Here is a 13380-nt window from a genome sequence, read left to right as displayed (position 1 = left end):
TTTAACAACATTGCTCTGGAATTACATCTAGGAGAAGGGATCAAAGTGCAGTTCATTTATTCAAACACCCGTTTCCAAGCGGGTATTGATTAATTTATAATCTTGAAGTTTTCTCATTAAAAGAATCTCTAACTATTTTCAAACCCCTCGGGCTTGTGCGAACTTCGCTGTGTTTCCCTTTCCTATTACACTCGTATAATCCGTTTCGAACTTCGCGCTTCTAAAGTTTGTGTTGAACGCCGCTAGAGCGAGAATCGCAACTCGCAACACTATGAATACCGGCCTAGTCTTTGGAAAGCTTTTATTCATAGTTTCGATTACTTCACTTAACAATTTAAATTTGGCGCGTCTAAATCTTTGGCCATGCGGGGTCACCCAACATAAAGCTATGTTCAAGCGTTTCCACGTGATACCGTAACCCGTAACACCCTTATACCGCGTCATCCTTTCTAGAACTTTGTCTAGTCTGTGTCTGGTGACATAAATCCTGTAAATCCTCGTGTAGCGGCAGAAGAAAATACGTGTGCGTAGTATAGGTTAGACTGTGTATTTCAGTATCGATAAGAGCATAACACGTCGACTTTCAAAAATCCACTCCTGTGTAAACACGCTAATGTAAATTAACAGCGCGATTATGGCGGTTCGTGTACAGTTCGAGAATAACAATGAAATCGGAGTCTTCTCCAAGCTAACAAATTCTTATTGCCTCGTAGCAATCGGTGGTTCCGAGAATTTTTACAGGTAATAATAGATAAAAATCACTACCTACCGCTCTGTTCTTCAATATATGATTCATCACCCTTGCGAAATAACTATCGATGGTGAAATAGCTTTCACGAGCGGCTTACCAATCCGATTATGTATCTGTAACCGTACGTTGACACGAAGCACACCTCAGCTCCTTACCTTCGATAAAACATATATTGTTAATTGCAGTGTTTTTGAGGCAGAATTAGCGGAAACCATACCTGTAATTCACGCCTCGGTCGCAGGATGCCGTATAATTGGTCGACTGTGCATTGGTAAGCGGAAAATAAAGATTTACAGAATCGCGTTCAGATAAGATGCTTGATCCAGAAATTCCACTTAAACAGGGAACAAAAGTGGCCTATTGGTCCCGAACTCGACAACAGACACAGAGTTGCAGCACATACGAAACTCGTTACCAGATAGCGTCAAAGTACAGAGAGTCGAAGAGAGACTCTCTGCTCTCGGCAACGTTATCGCTTGTAACGATTACGTAGCTTTAGTGCACCCCGACCTTGATAGGGCAAGTATTTACTGGTAGCGAGGGCTTTAAGTTTCCTTCCGCTATAATGTTTGCCGTTTATTATCCCCCAGGAAACGGAAGAAATTTTAGCTGACACTTTGAACGTAGAAGTTTTCAGGCAAACCGTGGCGAGTAATGTTTTAGTGGGTTCGTACTCGGTACTGTCGAATCGAGGTGGCTTAGTACATCCGAAGACGTCTATACAAGACCAAGACGAATTGTCGTCCTTGTTACAAGTGCCGCTCGCTGTAAGATTATTTCGCAGACAGATACAACGAGCGAGAAGTTTAAGAGGAGGCTTAAATGTGTTGAAAATATTCTGTAGGCAGGAACCATAAATAGAGGCAGCGATGTTATAGCTGCGGGCATGGTTGTAAACGATTGGATATCATTTTGTGGGATGGACACTACTTCCACGGAGCTTTCAGTCATCGAGAGCGTTTTTAAACTTAACGAAGCTACTCCAGCTACTATTACCTCGACCATGCGTGCGTCGCTTATCGAAAGGTAAACATAATCTTGATTTTGAAATTGTGAGTATCGCGTTGATCTTAACGAGTGATCGATGCTTCTCTTTGGTTTCAGTATGTCTTAAGTCAAAGTGAACTCTCTGGGAGAGCACAAAAGTCTTGGTGGACTATAGATTGTACTGTGTACATTTACATGAATCCAATATTTATGTCGGACGCAATCGACCAAGGCAATTCTGTGCTTTGAGTAACCACAGCAGACACATATTCCTTATGATTCCAACATAGGATAACTTAGAAACCTAACGCAACATTGTGTACCGAAATTTCTACAGAACACAGCCCTAAGTTCTATCTTAAACCACCAAAGCGATTTTTACCATGTAATGTAATTCTTTTAAATTCTCTAAGAAAATATCTAAACGGGAGGACTCGACGAGACATGTCTGTAACTAAGAAAGAAAATACTTACCTTGTTTGTTGTCTAAGAGCAATGAAAGAATGAGGCAAAATTTGATATCGTGCGCAACTAACCTTCCTCTATAAAATTTAAACCTCACGAGAGAGAACATACGATCTTTCTGAATTCTGTTAAAATCTTTTTTAATGTACGAATTTATAAATATAACTGCATATAAAACGGAAGTATTCTATTGAAATATATTTTAATCGATAATATTCTCTTTGAATACAAACAGTTTCTGTGTCAAAAATGTAAATGATTATCTCAGTTCTGACTCTAAACTGCCTTTACATAGTAAATGAACCATTGTAAACAACATTGTGCGGACCAGCCTGCTAATTAAATTCATTACAAACGAAGAGAGGGGGGCAACCTGGGTTTTATTAATTTTGATTAACAAGACTAGAGTAATGGTAATTGTTCAGCATGTAACAACTCGGAAGCGGCAGCGGAATCTGCACACATAACTAACGTGATGCCTGCTTCGTAAGATGCAGGGATGCGAATGTGAGTTATAGAGGCCATTGCGTTATTAAGCTGTTGTGTCGGGATCATTGCCTCGCGTACCATTGACACAACTTGCCCTAATAGAACAGAGGCGTAAAAATAACGTTAGATATTTGAAGGGTAAGGGGGAAAAAACAGGGAATGTCCATTTTTCGCGATTTTGCGATTTATAGAAATATTTTGTTGGTGGCAACCGAATTGTCGAATCACAAAGGTTGTAAAGTTCAAATTCCTCCGTAATATAACGTTAAAGATTTGGTATGCTGGTTAGAAACAGGAAATGTCCACTCTGCACTGAAACGAAATACGGAATGTCCCCACGGCTTTCCTAAGCATAAGGCTCTGTCGTCAAGGTGAAAAAAGAAATTATTTAAGAAGAAAATTAAATTCATTGAAACTTGTTTCTTTACTGACGGGCTAAAACGTAATTTTCTCGATAAAGCTGTTTCGTGGCATTCCCTGCTTTTCCCCTTACCCTTCATTTATGAATTATAAAGATTAAACGTACCGAGAACATTGGCCTTCCTCCATGTGTGATTCATAGTAGTGAGTGGCGATAGATCCGTGTTAACGTTCCAGTGAGCTAAAACGTCCGCTTTTCGGATCAGCAGAACACTAGGACTTACGAGTTGATGCCAAACGTTCTAAAAGTAAGTGGAATTCACGTATCTGAATAATCGAGTCACTTCAATTACAACCAACCTGCTCCGGTAAACATTCTAACGGATTGGTTAAATATATTCCTCCTCGTCCTACACCAAATATCATTTGATGATGCCACGCATCTGGAATATCGCAGCCTTGTCCACAATGTTGTAAATTTAACGTCGCGATTGGCGCGGCACCTGAACCGAAACACACCGATGCGATATTGCCTCAGTATTAACAGGGCTCGATCTGAAGGGGACGCAAGCAGGGCAACTGCCTAGAGCGGCACAAATTGTTGAATTGGTAACTTATGAATATTAATTTTTTTTATAAAACAGAATGCTTTTGTTATTCAACAAATACCTACAAAAAGTTTCGCTCACTGTGAAAAATTATATTCGAAAATAATTATTTATAATGAAATGTAAAGGGCGGCAAAAATCATTTTTCCTAGATCGGGCCCTGAGTATTAATTTGTACATTGTTAAACATACCTCTTGAAATCCAATAATGCAGCCAGTGGGACAAAGAAACTTTCCTTTCTGGGTAAAATGCAAAGAACTTCGTTACGACCGATCCATTTGTACACAAAGCGATGCCGCGGGCCAAATCTTTGTGAGTGGATCCCGCCACTGATCGGCTTAACAAATATCGCGGAAGCGCTGTACCGGGCTCCCTCTGTCTAGTGTTAACACCCTTCATTAACGTTTCCAATGAAAACGATACGTTCAAAGCCAACTGCGGGAAAATCATCATTTAGCTAAATTATTCGGACAGCCACAAAGTACGAATTAATTATACGTGTACCAGAGCGTTTATTGCAGAAGTGGCACCGCACGAAGAGGTTCCGATCTGGGTCACTTGTTTTACTGTAGCTTCTTGCTCGCTCCATAGCATAACTTTTTCAACTGGTACGAGGCCGTCTAACCGTTCATTGCATAATTCGTTTTCCTGCGAAATGTAAAGCAGAGCTTTCTGTACATTGCTGTCGCTACATAGAACATAACTTTATCTCGATTGGTAGCAATGAAATATATTAACTAGATTCGAGTCACCACTCTGATTGAACGCAGCTTGCTTATTAAGCATCAATTTCTTCGCCATCGTGCGATGATAGAGCGTCGAACTGCGATTCACCCTCCTAGAATTTAAGCTCGAGTTCTCTGGAACAGAAGCTGTCGATGATTCCGAATCCGAGTCACTATTGTCACCGGGCGAGATAAGATCTCCGCTTGTGTTGTGATATCCATACGATTCGCGTAAGGGACATCCTAAGTTACGATATAATCTAGTAGTTTCCCATTTCCCTGCGGAGTACATAATCGAATACATAGCCTCGGATATACGACACGTTTCACGATATTCTAAATAAAAAATATTCAAGTACCGCTTGCGCCGCTAGTACTGGGCTGTGCAACTAATTCCGGTAAAGATTGACTGCTAGAACTTGGCTGGACTACCGCAGGATTCACATTCTGCACGCTCTGCCTGGGATACTGAGATGTAGAAGCAATTCCTTGATGAGACACAACTTTACCGCTACTTAAATCATTTAATACTGGGTCTGGGTCTATATTATCTGATGCTATATTTTGTATATCTTCATTTATAGAGGCCAAGTCGCTATCTCCAGTGTCCTGTATGGGAAAACATTACTATAAGAAATGACATTGCACCTCTATTGCAATAAATCAAATACCTGCTCACAAGAAGGCCCGGGATCAAAGTCCATTTCCAGAAAGTCCATCTCTGGACTTGATCTACCGCTGTTGTATTGCCCCTCTTCGTCCTGATCTTCCACTTGCCCTCGATTCGCATCTTCTTTCCGAGCCAAGTGAACTGCGTCGTCGTTTCCTTTGTACGTGTAGACGCAATAATCTTCTCCGTCCGACAAATCTCCCTCGTTGCCTGAATTTGAATCTTGCCTCTCGCTTTGCTCTCTTTGTATACTCTGGTACACGGGGAAGTAAAGATTTCCGCTTAGCACATTGCATTTCCCGACTCGCAGAGAAATATAGAAACCTACCTTCTGTAATCCGCTTAGTCCTGTTACTTCTCTACTTCCATTGATATTTGGTGTTAAGAAACAGCATGTCCCTTGGCTCGTCGAACCTATGCTACCTCCGATATTATTCAGCGCGCATTTCGACCCGTCGGACTTTGACGCCCAGGCACAGTCTGCTTCGGGGCTAGACTCCGGACTGCAAGATACTTTCGACGGACACTTCTCGATTCCAGAAACATAATCCACATTGTTCTTCATATCGATATCCTCGTTCGGCCTGATCGTCGATAAGTTCGGCAGTATCGCAGGCGAAACAGGCGCCGAGTTATTTAAATGTAAAATAGGACTCGACGTCTCGCCGGCGTTGTAAGAGATCGACACGCAAGCATGATTCGGATGTGCGTTACTTTGACTGGAAGAGAAAATTAAATGCATCTGTTGCAAGCTTAACACTAGAACAACCAACGATTGACGTATACCTACTTCCACCGGAGGAGTCAAAATGACTTGTTTTTTAAAATTAACAAGTCATTTAACACTATTCCTACCGACACTTCACATATACCTATTCAAATGACCGGTCTTTAGCACAACTTATATTTCTTAATACAGAATGCAGATAATAGCCAATTTGACAGTATAAAAATATAGTTTCTTTTATTTAGAAGTATATCATGTACATACGTATATTTGAGGAAAACTCGTGAAGTTTAAAGGCGATTCAATTACGTTGTATATACGAAATTCTAATCGAAATTTTAAAAACGGTCATTTGACCAGTCGTGGTAGGAATAGAGTTAAGAAAAGACATTACATTTCATTGCGTTTTTATATATTTTCCTATTTTATGAGCGAAAATTGAATATAAACTGTATAATTAACGATAATGTAAGTAACGATTAGAAGAAATGCCGAACAAGTCTTTTGGACCCCCTTGGTAGATCTAGTGTTAAAGCGCTCGTGTTCGTTACAGTCTTATGCTCCGATTAACTCGCAGCATCCGCATTTACGATCCGAGGCTTGATATCGTTGGTATTTAAGAATATGGAAGTTACATACGTGTTCGGCATGTCCTGATTTATATCTTGATCTATAGAATTGGTGAGACAGGACGCAGCAGCTTGCGGGGATTTCGTACCGTTGGCCAATGCAACCGAAGGCTTAGAAGGCAGAAGGTTCTTGGCAGTGTTCTCGCTCAGCTTGTTATTCAGTTTAAGCTGATCTCTGCATAATTTACTTTCAAGCTGCAGAACTTTAGATGGTTTAGCCGGTTGCTCAATAGGTTGATTACCATTTTTCTTCAGGTTCCCATCCACTCTCGTTTCCGCATTTGTCTGGTTATTGCTTGTACTCTCTTGAGAATTCATGTTATCTTTAAGGGACCAGTAAATTGTTTGTTAAAACGTGAACCAGAATGATCTGTACATAAATATTCTCTCTCTCTCTCTCTCAGCTCGTGCTATAGCGATTGATAATTATCGGAGTGGTGATAAATCGCGTTAAATAAAGCAAATATAACCATCTAACGAGCCTGCGGATCGCGAAAATGTGTTAGTAAGTATTTTACCTGCGAGTTATTCTCCGACAGTTCTTACTGTTACGCGTATCGTAACATTAGTTTATCACCGAGCAAGCTTAAACTACGAAGAACCTGGAAGAACCTAACGTGTCAGTCCTCGATCGTTAGGTTTGCCGAGTGGTGAAAAATTATTTGTCTATTCTGTCTGCGAAAATGTGTGATGTCAAGAGGAAAGAACGAAAGGCCTCATCAGGCCTCACTAACACCTTCTCCCGTATTCAGGGTTGACAGGAAAATCCCTACTGTAGCGGAGGGGAAACGTACGCGTAGTGGAGGGGGAATACCTACAGCAGCGCGGTATATTGTGTGAGTGATGACGCCGTGACGTCAACCAATCGACGCCAACGTAGGTGTTCCTCCTCCACAAGGCGTATGTTCCCCCTCTTCTGTAGTACGGATTTTCCTGTCACCCTGCCCGTATTAGTTCCGGAAGTCAGCTGATTGTTAGAAGCAAGTGTACTAGAATACGGGACTTCGTTAATTTGCGTATCGTTTCTCGAGCAAATATCCAGTCATCCATACCGATAGGAAGAGACGTTGTACATCACTTTTATCACTAGGGCCACGGGCGATATTAAAAGAAAATTCTCCCGACTCGCCCGTCCATTAACGAGACCGTCAGTCGCGATATTTACGAACCTAGTCTCGCACAGGTTGCATGTAAAATGCATCCGTCTTGCCTGAAATGAAATGTTATCTAGAAAGTCGATTTGAAGTCCGAAATTATTGTAATTTGCGACACAAACGAATCGAATTTAACTTGAGCACAATCTCCACCAATCGTGGCGGGTCGTGTTCACCTATGTCCTATAGGTATACCCTCGGTCTCCGTATTAAAGAAGATCCTGTTAATAACACCGAACAATCGAAGCAGCTTGTATAGAGACATTCAAGCGTCACGCCGAAAGTATTTAAATTGGTATTGCATGCTCCGACAATGAGAGGATTTGTCGCGATATGTGTTGCATTCATTCCGTAGGAGATAAATGCGCGGCATATTATCTGAGAGTGTAGATAACGTCAATGGAATCGAACGCAAGAGCACGCTCAAGCACGCCGAGAGGTCCAAAAGATAGTTAGTCCTGGTTAGTCCCTAGAAACACGTTGCTTTGTTTTGATTGCCGTCAAACTCAGTAATAGTTGATATTTATTTTGAATCCGATCATTCCTCGGATTCGGATCACATCGAGCGTTACATTCGAAGATTGTACCATTACTTTTCGAATCGGGGTGTCCAAAGTTTCCTCACAACTTACGAATGTCGCCTGACCACTTCGAGTGGACGTGCCGTATATACAAAGAGAACTATGCATTCCCGTACGTAGATAAGTGAAAAGGTTATTGAATCCCCGTTTACGCCGAGCGTCGATTCGATTAATTAAACATTACCCACAATGAATGTTGTGCGGATCAATTCAAGAAATGTGATATTCATCCTTCTGGCGATTCTGTCGACCACCGTGAAGCAGGCTTACATGGGCTATGGTAAGCCATCCAGTGGACTTAATCTTGTTCCTTAGCCTGCAACTATTCTTATTTCTCATGCACGCTTTCTTTATAGATAGCGTGTTGAGTTATGTACTGAAAGAGGCCAATGTCAACTCTACACCTGCATTTAATAGCAAAAAGGTAATGGAGAAGTTATGAAGTTCAGTTTCAGTAGAGCGATTAACGATTATAATGATTTCAATCGCTACAGGAGGAGACTGCAAGATTATGTTCGAGGGGTATCGCCTGTTCAGAACTGAGCGGAGACTGCTTGAAGTGTAATTTGAATCTTAATTGCGTGTACGGAGCATCATATGTTGCCAATTGTTCTGTCCTAGAACAGATCGATTGCGTTGTAAGTGACATAACGTAGCGCGATGGTATCTATTATGTGCAGGGCCGGCGAAACCCATTATGCAAGTTATGCGCCGCATAAGGGCGCGAGCCATCCTCGCGCCGGCCCTGATTATGGGTGTTCAATAATGATTTGTACGGCGAAATTTGCAGGGTGAGCAGAACTTCCAGAGAAAGTACGTGTGTAGGTATTGCTACCAAACGGAGCATTGGGAACACGAGTGCCAGCAAAAGAATTCTTGTAGTTCTGTGGCGTCCCCTCAACAATATTACAGAACGAATTGCACGGTGAATGGGGATATACTGTGCCTGGGAAGACGTACGTTTATGAAGAACTTATTGTGCAATTGGACCGTGGGATATCGATGGTCTACTACACTAATTCTAAGTATCACTTTGGGAGGTTTTGGAGCAGATCGGTATGTAGAGTTCTGTGTTTTGATATTTATTATTGGAATAGGAACGTTATATGCTTATTGATTTAATCCGCAGGTTTTATTTGGGCCATTGGCAAGAGGGGATTGGCAAAGTGTTCAGTTTTGGAGGACTAGGTGTGTGGACACTGATCGACGTAATACTTATCTCTATAAGATATCTGGGTCCGGCGGATGGATCTTTGTACATTTAAGTGACTCCTAAGGGTAACGGAAGTTACATTGTTTATAGAAAGAGGGAGATCCATAGCATGGATATGAATTTCTCTAGCTGTTTTTATAATTAGTATGTAAAAAAACCAGCATTTCATTTGTTACCTTTAAAAGAACTGAATTGTAATGTGATATCTATATAGATACGATGAATAGTACTGTTTCATAGGTATAATATTTTTATTAGTATTAAGGCATGTTACACAGGATATAGTACATAAAACCAACTATGTGAATACATCTAAATGCGGGATTACTAATTTAACATATTGTTCTATGACCTTCGCAATAAGGCCTTGATTTATTATACTCTAGCCCTACTTATTTTTGATAATTGCCACTCTTCTAAGTAAAATTTTTATTCTTGAACCACCTGTCGCGCATACCTTATGTTTTACCATAGTTTCCACATATCCCACCTTTTCTCACATATTTGCGTTGCTAAACCTCTTTCCACATATTTCTGCAACAATAATGGGCTATAATTTATTCTCTTGAATTACGATACACCTAATTTAAGGGATCTTTCCACTGTAACGCCCTAACGAGATGCCGTTCTTTGGAACTGTTTTTAAACGATTTTATTCAGCTTCGATCCTCTGTTTTAGGGTTGGGCGATACTTTAAAAAATATCGATACGTATCTCGACAGCCCTAATATCGATACACTTAAAATATCGTAATAAAAATATCGATACATTCCGATACATAAAATAAATAAAAAACAACAAACTGAAGATTTATTAATTATAGTTTAATTAAAACTAAATTGTTTTATTATACATGTACATTTATTATACGAGTAGCTTCATTTTACGATATGAACCATTTATTTTGAAAGAGGTGTAATTCCATTTTTTGAAAAAAAAGAATTGAGAAACCGAAAAATTTACATTAGTACTATATCACAGACAAGGTATAGGATAGACCTATCAACCAATGGATTTTTCTGTCACCGGTTTGGAGGAGGGGATTCTAGAACCCCTTACCATTTTTTAGTGTCGCATGCAACGTTCCCGGCGAAGTCTCGAAGCAGATTGTAACGCTATGCGTGGTAGGAATTAGAATTCAACACGTGTAAAACCACAGACGAGACCTCGGGCTGTATTCTCAGTCGCTACTTATTCTTAAGCAAATGCTTAAGCATTCGGCATCCTTTACCAGCTACTAGGTTAGTAGAGGATGCCGCATGCTTAACCATTTGCTTAAGAATAAGTAGCGACTGAGAATACCGCCCCTCGTCTGTGCTGTAACTATATGCAGACGCGTTTTCACTAGTTTTCACGTTTTTTTAATTTGCAGCATTCACCGATAGATGGTTGTGGCGCTTAATGCTCATGATCCGATAAATTTTAAAATTTCTGTTAAAAGGCAGAAAATCGTCTGTACTATTGTGCAATTTTATGCACAGTCAATTACAGTTTACCTAAATGAGATACTGGCATCTTCGAATGAATAAATAAATGATTCGCAATCCTCGAAAGGAGCTGTTCATGTCACGAGTGTCAACACTAGATGCTCCTAAGCTTATGACGGGATTGTGGTTGTACTCCAGTTCGTGACAACAAAAGGTGTTGTTTAACCATGTACACACAATAACATGGCAGTTATTTAAACAAAATACAGCGCACTTACACGTAACTACCCCGCACATCTTATTTCGCAAACTCGTGGAAATGGCAATGTATTTATCACGCGTAGTATCCAACATAACCTCAATGTAAGCCATTCGACCCTGTATATAAAACGAGAGTCTGTCGGAAATTAACAGAATGGCGGACGTACGTGATATATTAGATATCGAGGTGCCCACTACCAGCGAGCTGACGAAGGAATCGATTATAGGCAGCGATAAGAAGAACCGGAAAAAATATGAATACAAAGTACCAAAAAGGCCAGAGGGCATGCATCGTGAGGTGTTCGCACTGCTGTGCAAGGACAACAACGATGTACCACCTATGTTCCCCACCGACACAGCGAAGGGGTATAAACAAATCAGGGCCAAGCTAGGTATGAGGAAGGTTAGGCCATGGAAGTGGACACCTTTCACTAATCCCGCGAGAACGGACGGCGCGGTCTTCCACCATTGGAGGCGAGTGGCGGACGCGGGGAAAGAGTATCCCTTCGCCAAATTCAATAAAAGGGTTCCCATTCCGACGTACACCAACGCCGAGTACGTTCAACATTTGGTTACGAACGGTTGGACCAGGGCAGAGACAGATCACCTGTTCGATTTGTGCAGGAGGTTCGATCTGCGGTTCATTATAATCAAAGACAGATGGGATCGCACGAAATTCCCTGCGAGATCTGTAGAGGACTTGAAAGAAAGGCAAGTGATCGTCGTGCGACTTTGTGTTTCTTCCTACTTCTGCTTATTCATGTGTATGTATATTAATGTTTAGGTACTATCAAGTGTGCGCCGCATTAACCAAGGCAAAATCCCACACTGATAAGGTTTATATATTTGATGCAGAGCACGAAAAGCGTAGAAAAGAGCAACTAAAGAAGTTATTTGAGAGAACGCCCGAGCAAGTGGAGGAGGAGCAAATGTTGCTCGCGGAATTAAGGAAGATCGAGCAAAGAAAGAAGGAAAGAGACAGGAAGACTCAAGACCTGCAGAAATTGATAACAGCGGCTGATCATCAAGCGGACCCGAGAAAGAACGAGAGGAAGCCTACCAAGAAGAGCGGCGCTTCCGCTAGAAATAGGCCGAATAAGACTGACGCTTCTCACGTAAATAATTTCGATGTAATAGCAATTCACCTCGAGAACTTACCGTGCTTACGTACATCGAAAATACTTTCAGACAGTGGAATCGGCCGGAATAAAGTTCCCCGATTTCAAAAACAGCGGCGTGTCGCTCCGTTCGCAGAGAATAAAGCTGCCGAGTAGTTTAGGCCAAAAGAAGATGAAGGGTATCGAACAGATGCTCAACGAACTGCGACTAGGTATCTAACATTAGCTTATCTAAATTTAGTATCCCCGAGTTGAATAATTAACACGCTCTTCGTTCCAGAATTAAACCCGCCGCCCACGGAGCAAATATGTCAGCAGTTTAATGAATTACGAAGCGACATCGTTTTACACTATGAATTGAAAAGCGCGTTATCGACTTGCGACTACGAATTGCAATCGCTGAGGCACCAGTACGAGGCTTTAGCTCCTGGAAAGGTTACGCTCCTTTCAAATTGCCAACGGCGAGCTTCGGTTTTTACAAAGCGGCAACAATAATAACGCATAATTTTCAGACGCTGACGATACCTCCCGCGCTGCTACCGAAAACGGAGCCCGAGGTCAAAGCCGACATAATAGACGTGGTCGGCTCACCCAGCATGCCAGGTATTACTCACTGATCGGTGGAATGAGGCAGTTCCGTAGCAGTTGTAAATAATTATCGAACCGTTTGATTCGCGACATGCACGATACTGTGTAGGCTTGTTCAATCCGTTACTGTACCATTTTTTACATTGTATCGAACAACGAATAAAACTAATTTCACGAACGTCGCTGCCGTACCAATTCTCGTGGGCAAGCGAACGAGTGTAAGTCATAATTTACCTCGGGCTTAAACAGTTTCTTTTTGTTCGTTTTTGTGAATCGAAGTTGAAACTAAAAGTTTCTTTTAACTTACACGTTGGCAACTTTTAAGTCCAAAATTTAAATATTAAATTCTGTCTTCCTGTAAAATTAGGGCGGCCTTATCTATAAAGGGTTGCAAGAAACGTTTTGGCGCCCCGAACAATTTCTCAACGGTAAAAAGGCAGAATATCTGTTCACGGGAAAGGATAACAATAGCAATAATAGAAAAAATAAAATGAAAAATGAAAGAAATAAATAAACATTAAGACATTTACATATGACATTTTTATTGCCATATCATTAATAATATTATATTATTATATTAGAAATTCAAATTTCTTCTAATTATACTTCTATATTCCAATATAATA

At 40.9% G+C, this 13380-nt stretch overlaps 4 protein-coding genes across 5 annotated transcripts; 3 read left to right on the top strand and 1 right to left on the bottom strand.

The window, feature by feature from the left end:
- Positions 1-468: 468 nt before the first annotated feature.
- Eif6 (eukaryotic translation initiation factor 6) lies at positions 469-2385 on the top strand. The gene is made up of 6 exons (XM_076812545.1): positions 469-741; positions 937-1022; positions 1095-1270; positions 1342-1518; positions 1596-1777; positions 1856-2385. Exons 1-6 carry the CDS (start codon positions 635-637, stop codon positions 1863-1865), a joined length of 738 nt encoding a protein of 245 aa, XP_076668660.1. The 5' UTR covers positions 469-634; the 3' UTR covers positions 1866-2385.
- Positions 2012-7242, bottom strand: LOC143369086 (uncharacterized). Its single transcript, XM_076812525.1, has 11 exons — positions 6931-7242; positions 6423-6735; positions 5385-5775; positions 5058-5309; positions 4746-4995; positions 4400-4665; positions 4166-4309; positions 3853-4096; positions 3413-3555; positions 3219-3354; positions 2012-2787 (listed from the first exon to the last, which is right to left on the bottom strand). The coding sequence occupies exons 2-11, from the start codon at positions 6728-6730 to the stop codon at positions 2606-2608; spliced, it is 2316 nt and encodes a 771-aa protein (XP_076668640.1). The 5' UTR covers positions 6731-6735; positions 6931-7242; the 3' UTR covers positions 2012-2605.
- Positions 7243-7378: 136 nt separating this feature from the next.
- On the top strand, positions 7379-9804 carry Amx (TM2 domain-containing protein 3 almondex). Its single transcript, XM_076812546.1, has 5 exons — positions 7379-8427; positions 8504-8571; positions 8642-8785; positions 8938-9203; positions 9277-9804. Exons 1-5 carry the CDS (start codon positions 8337-8339, stop codon positions 9410-9412), a joined length of 705 nt encoding a protein of 234 aa, XP_076668661.1. The 5' UTR covers positions 7379-8336; the 3' UTR covers positions 9413-9804.
- A 1079-nt stretch (positions 9805-10883) lies between these two features.
- Positions 10884-12932, top strand: Dmap1 (DNA methyltransferase 1 associated protein 1). 2 transcript variants are annotated; one of them, XM_076812542.1, is made up of 6 exons: positions 10884-11114; positions 11202-11759; positions 11833-12163; positions 12237-12378; positions 12447-12601; positions 12679-12932. In XM_076812542.1, exons 1-6 carry the CDS (start codon positions 11107-11109, stop codon positions 12781-12783), a joined length of 1299 nt encoding a protein of 432 aa, XP_076668657.1. In that variant the 5' UTR covers positions 10884-11106; the 3' UTR covers positions 12784-12932. The 2 variants fall into 2 exon arrangements, with proteins under 2 accessions (XP_076668657.1, XP_076668658.1); XM_076812543.1 differs by having other exon boundaries at positions 10921-11016.
- The last annotated feature ends 448 nt before the right edge of the window (positions 12933-13380 follow it).

The sequence above is a fragment of the Andrena cerasifolii genome, chromosome 5 (genome assembly GCF_050908995.1).
Source record: "Andrena cerasifolii isolate SP2316 chromosome 5, iyAndCera1_principal, whole genome shotgun sequence".
NCBI lineage: Eukaryota > Metazoa > Arthropoda > Insecta > Hymenoptera > Andrenidae > Andrena > Andrena cerasifolii.
This window is presented reverse-complemented; position numbering and strand designations above follow the sequence as displayed.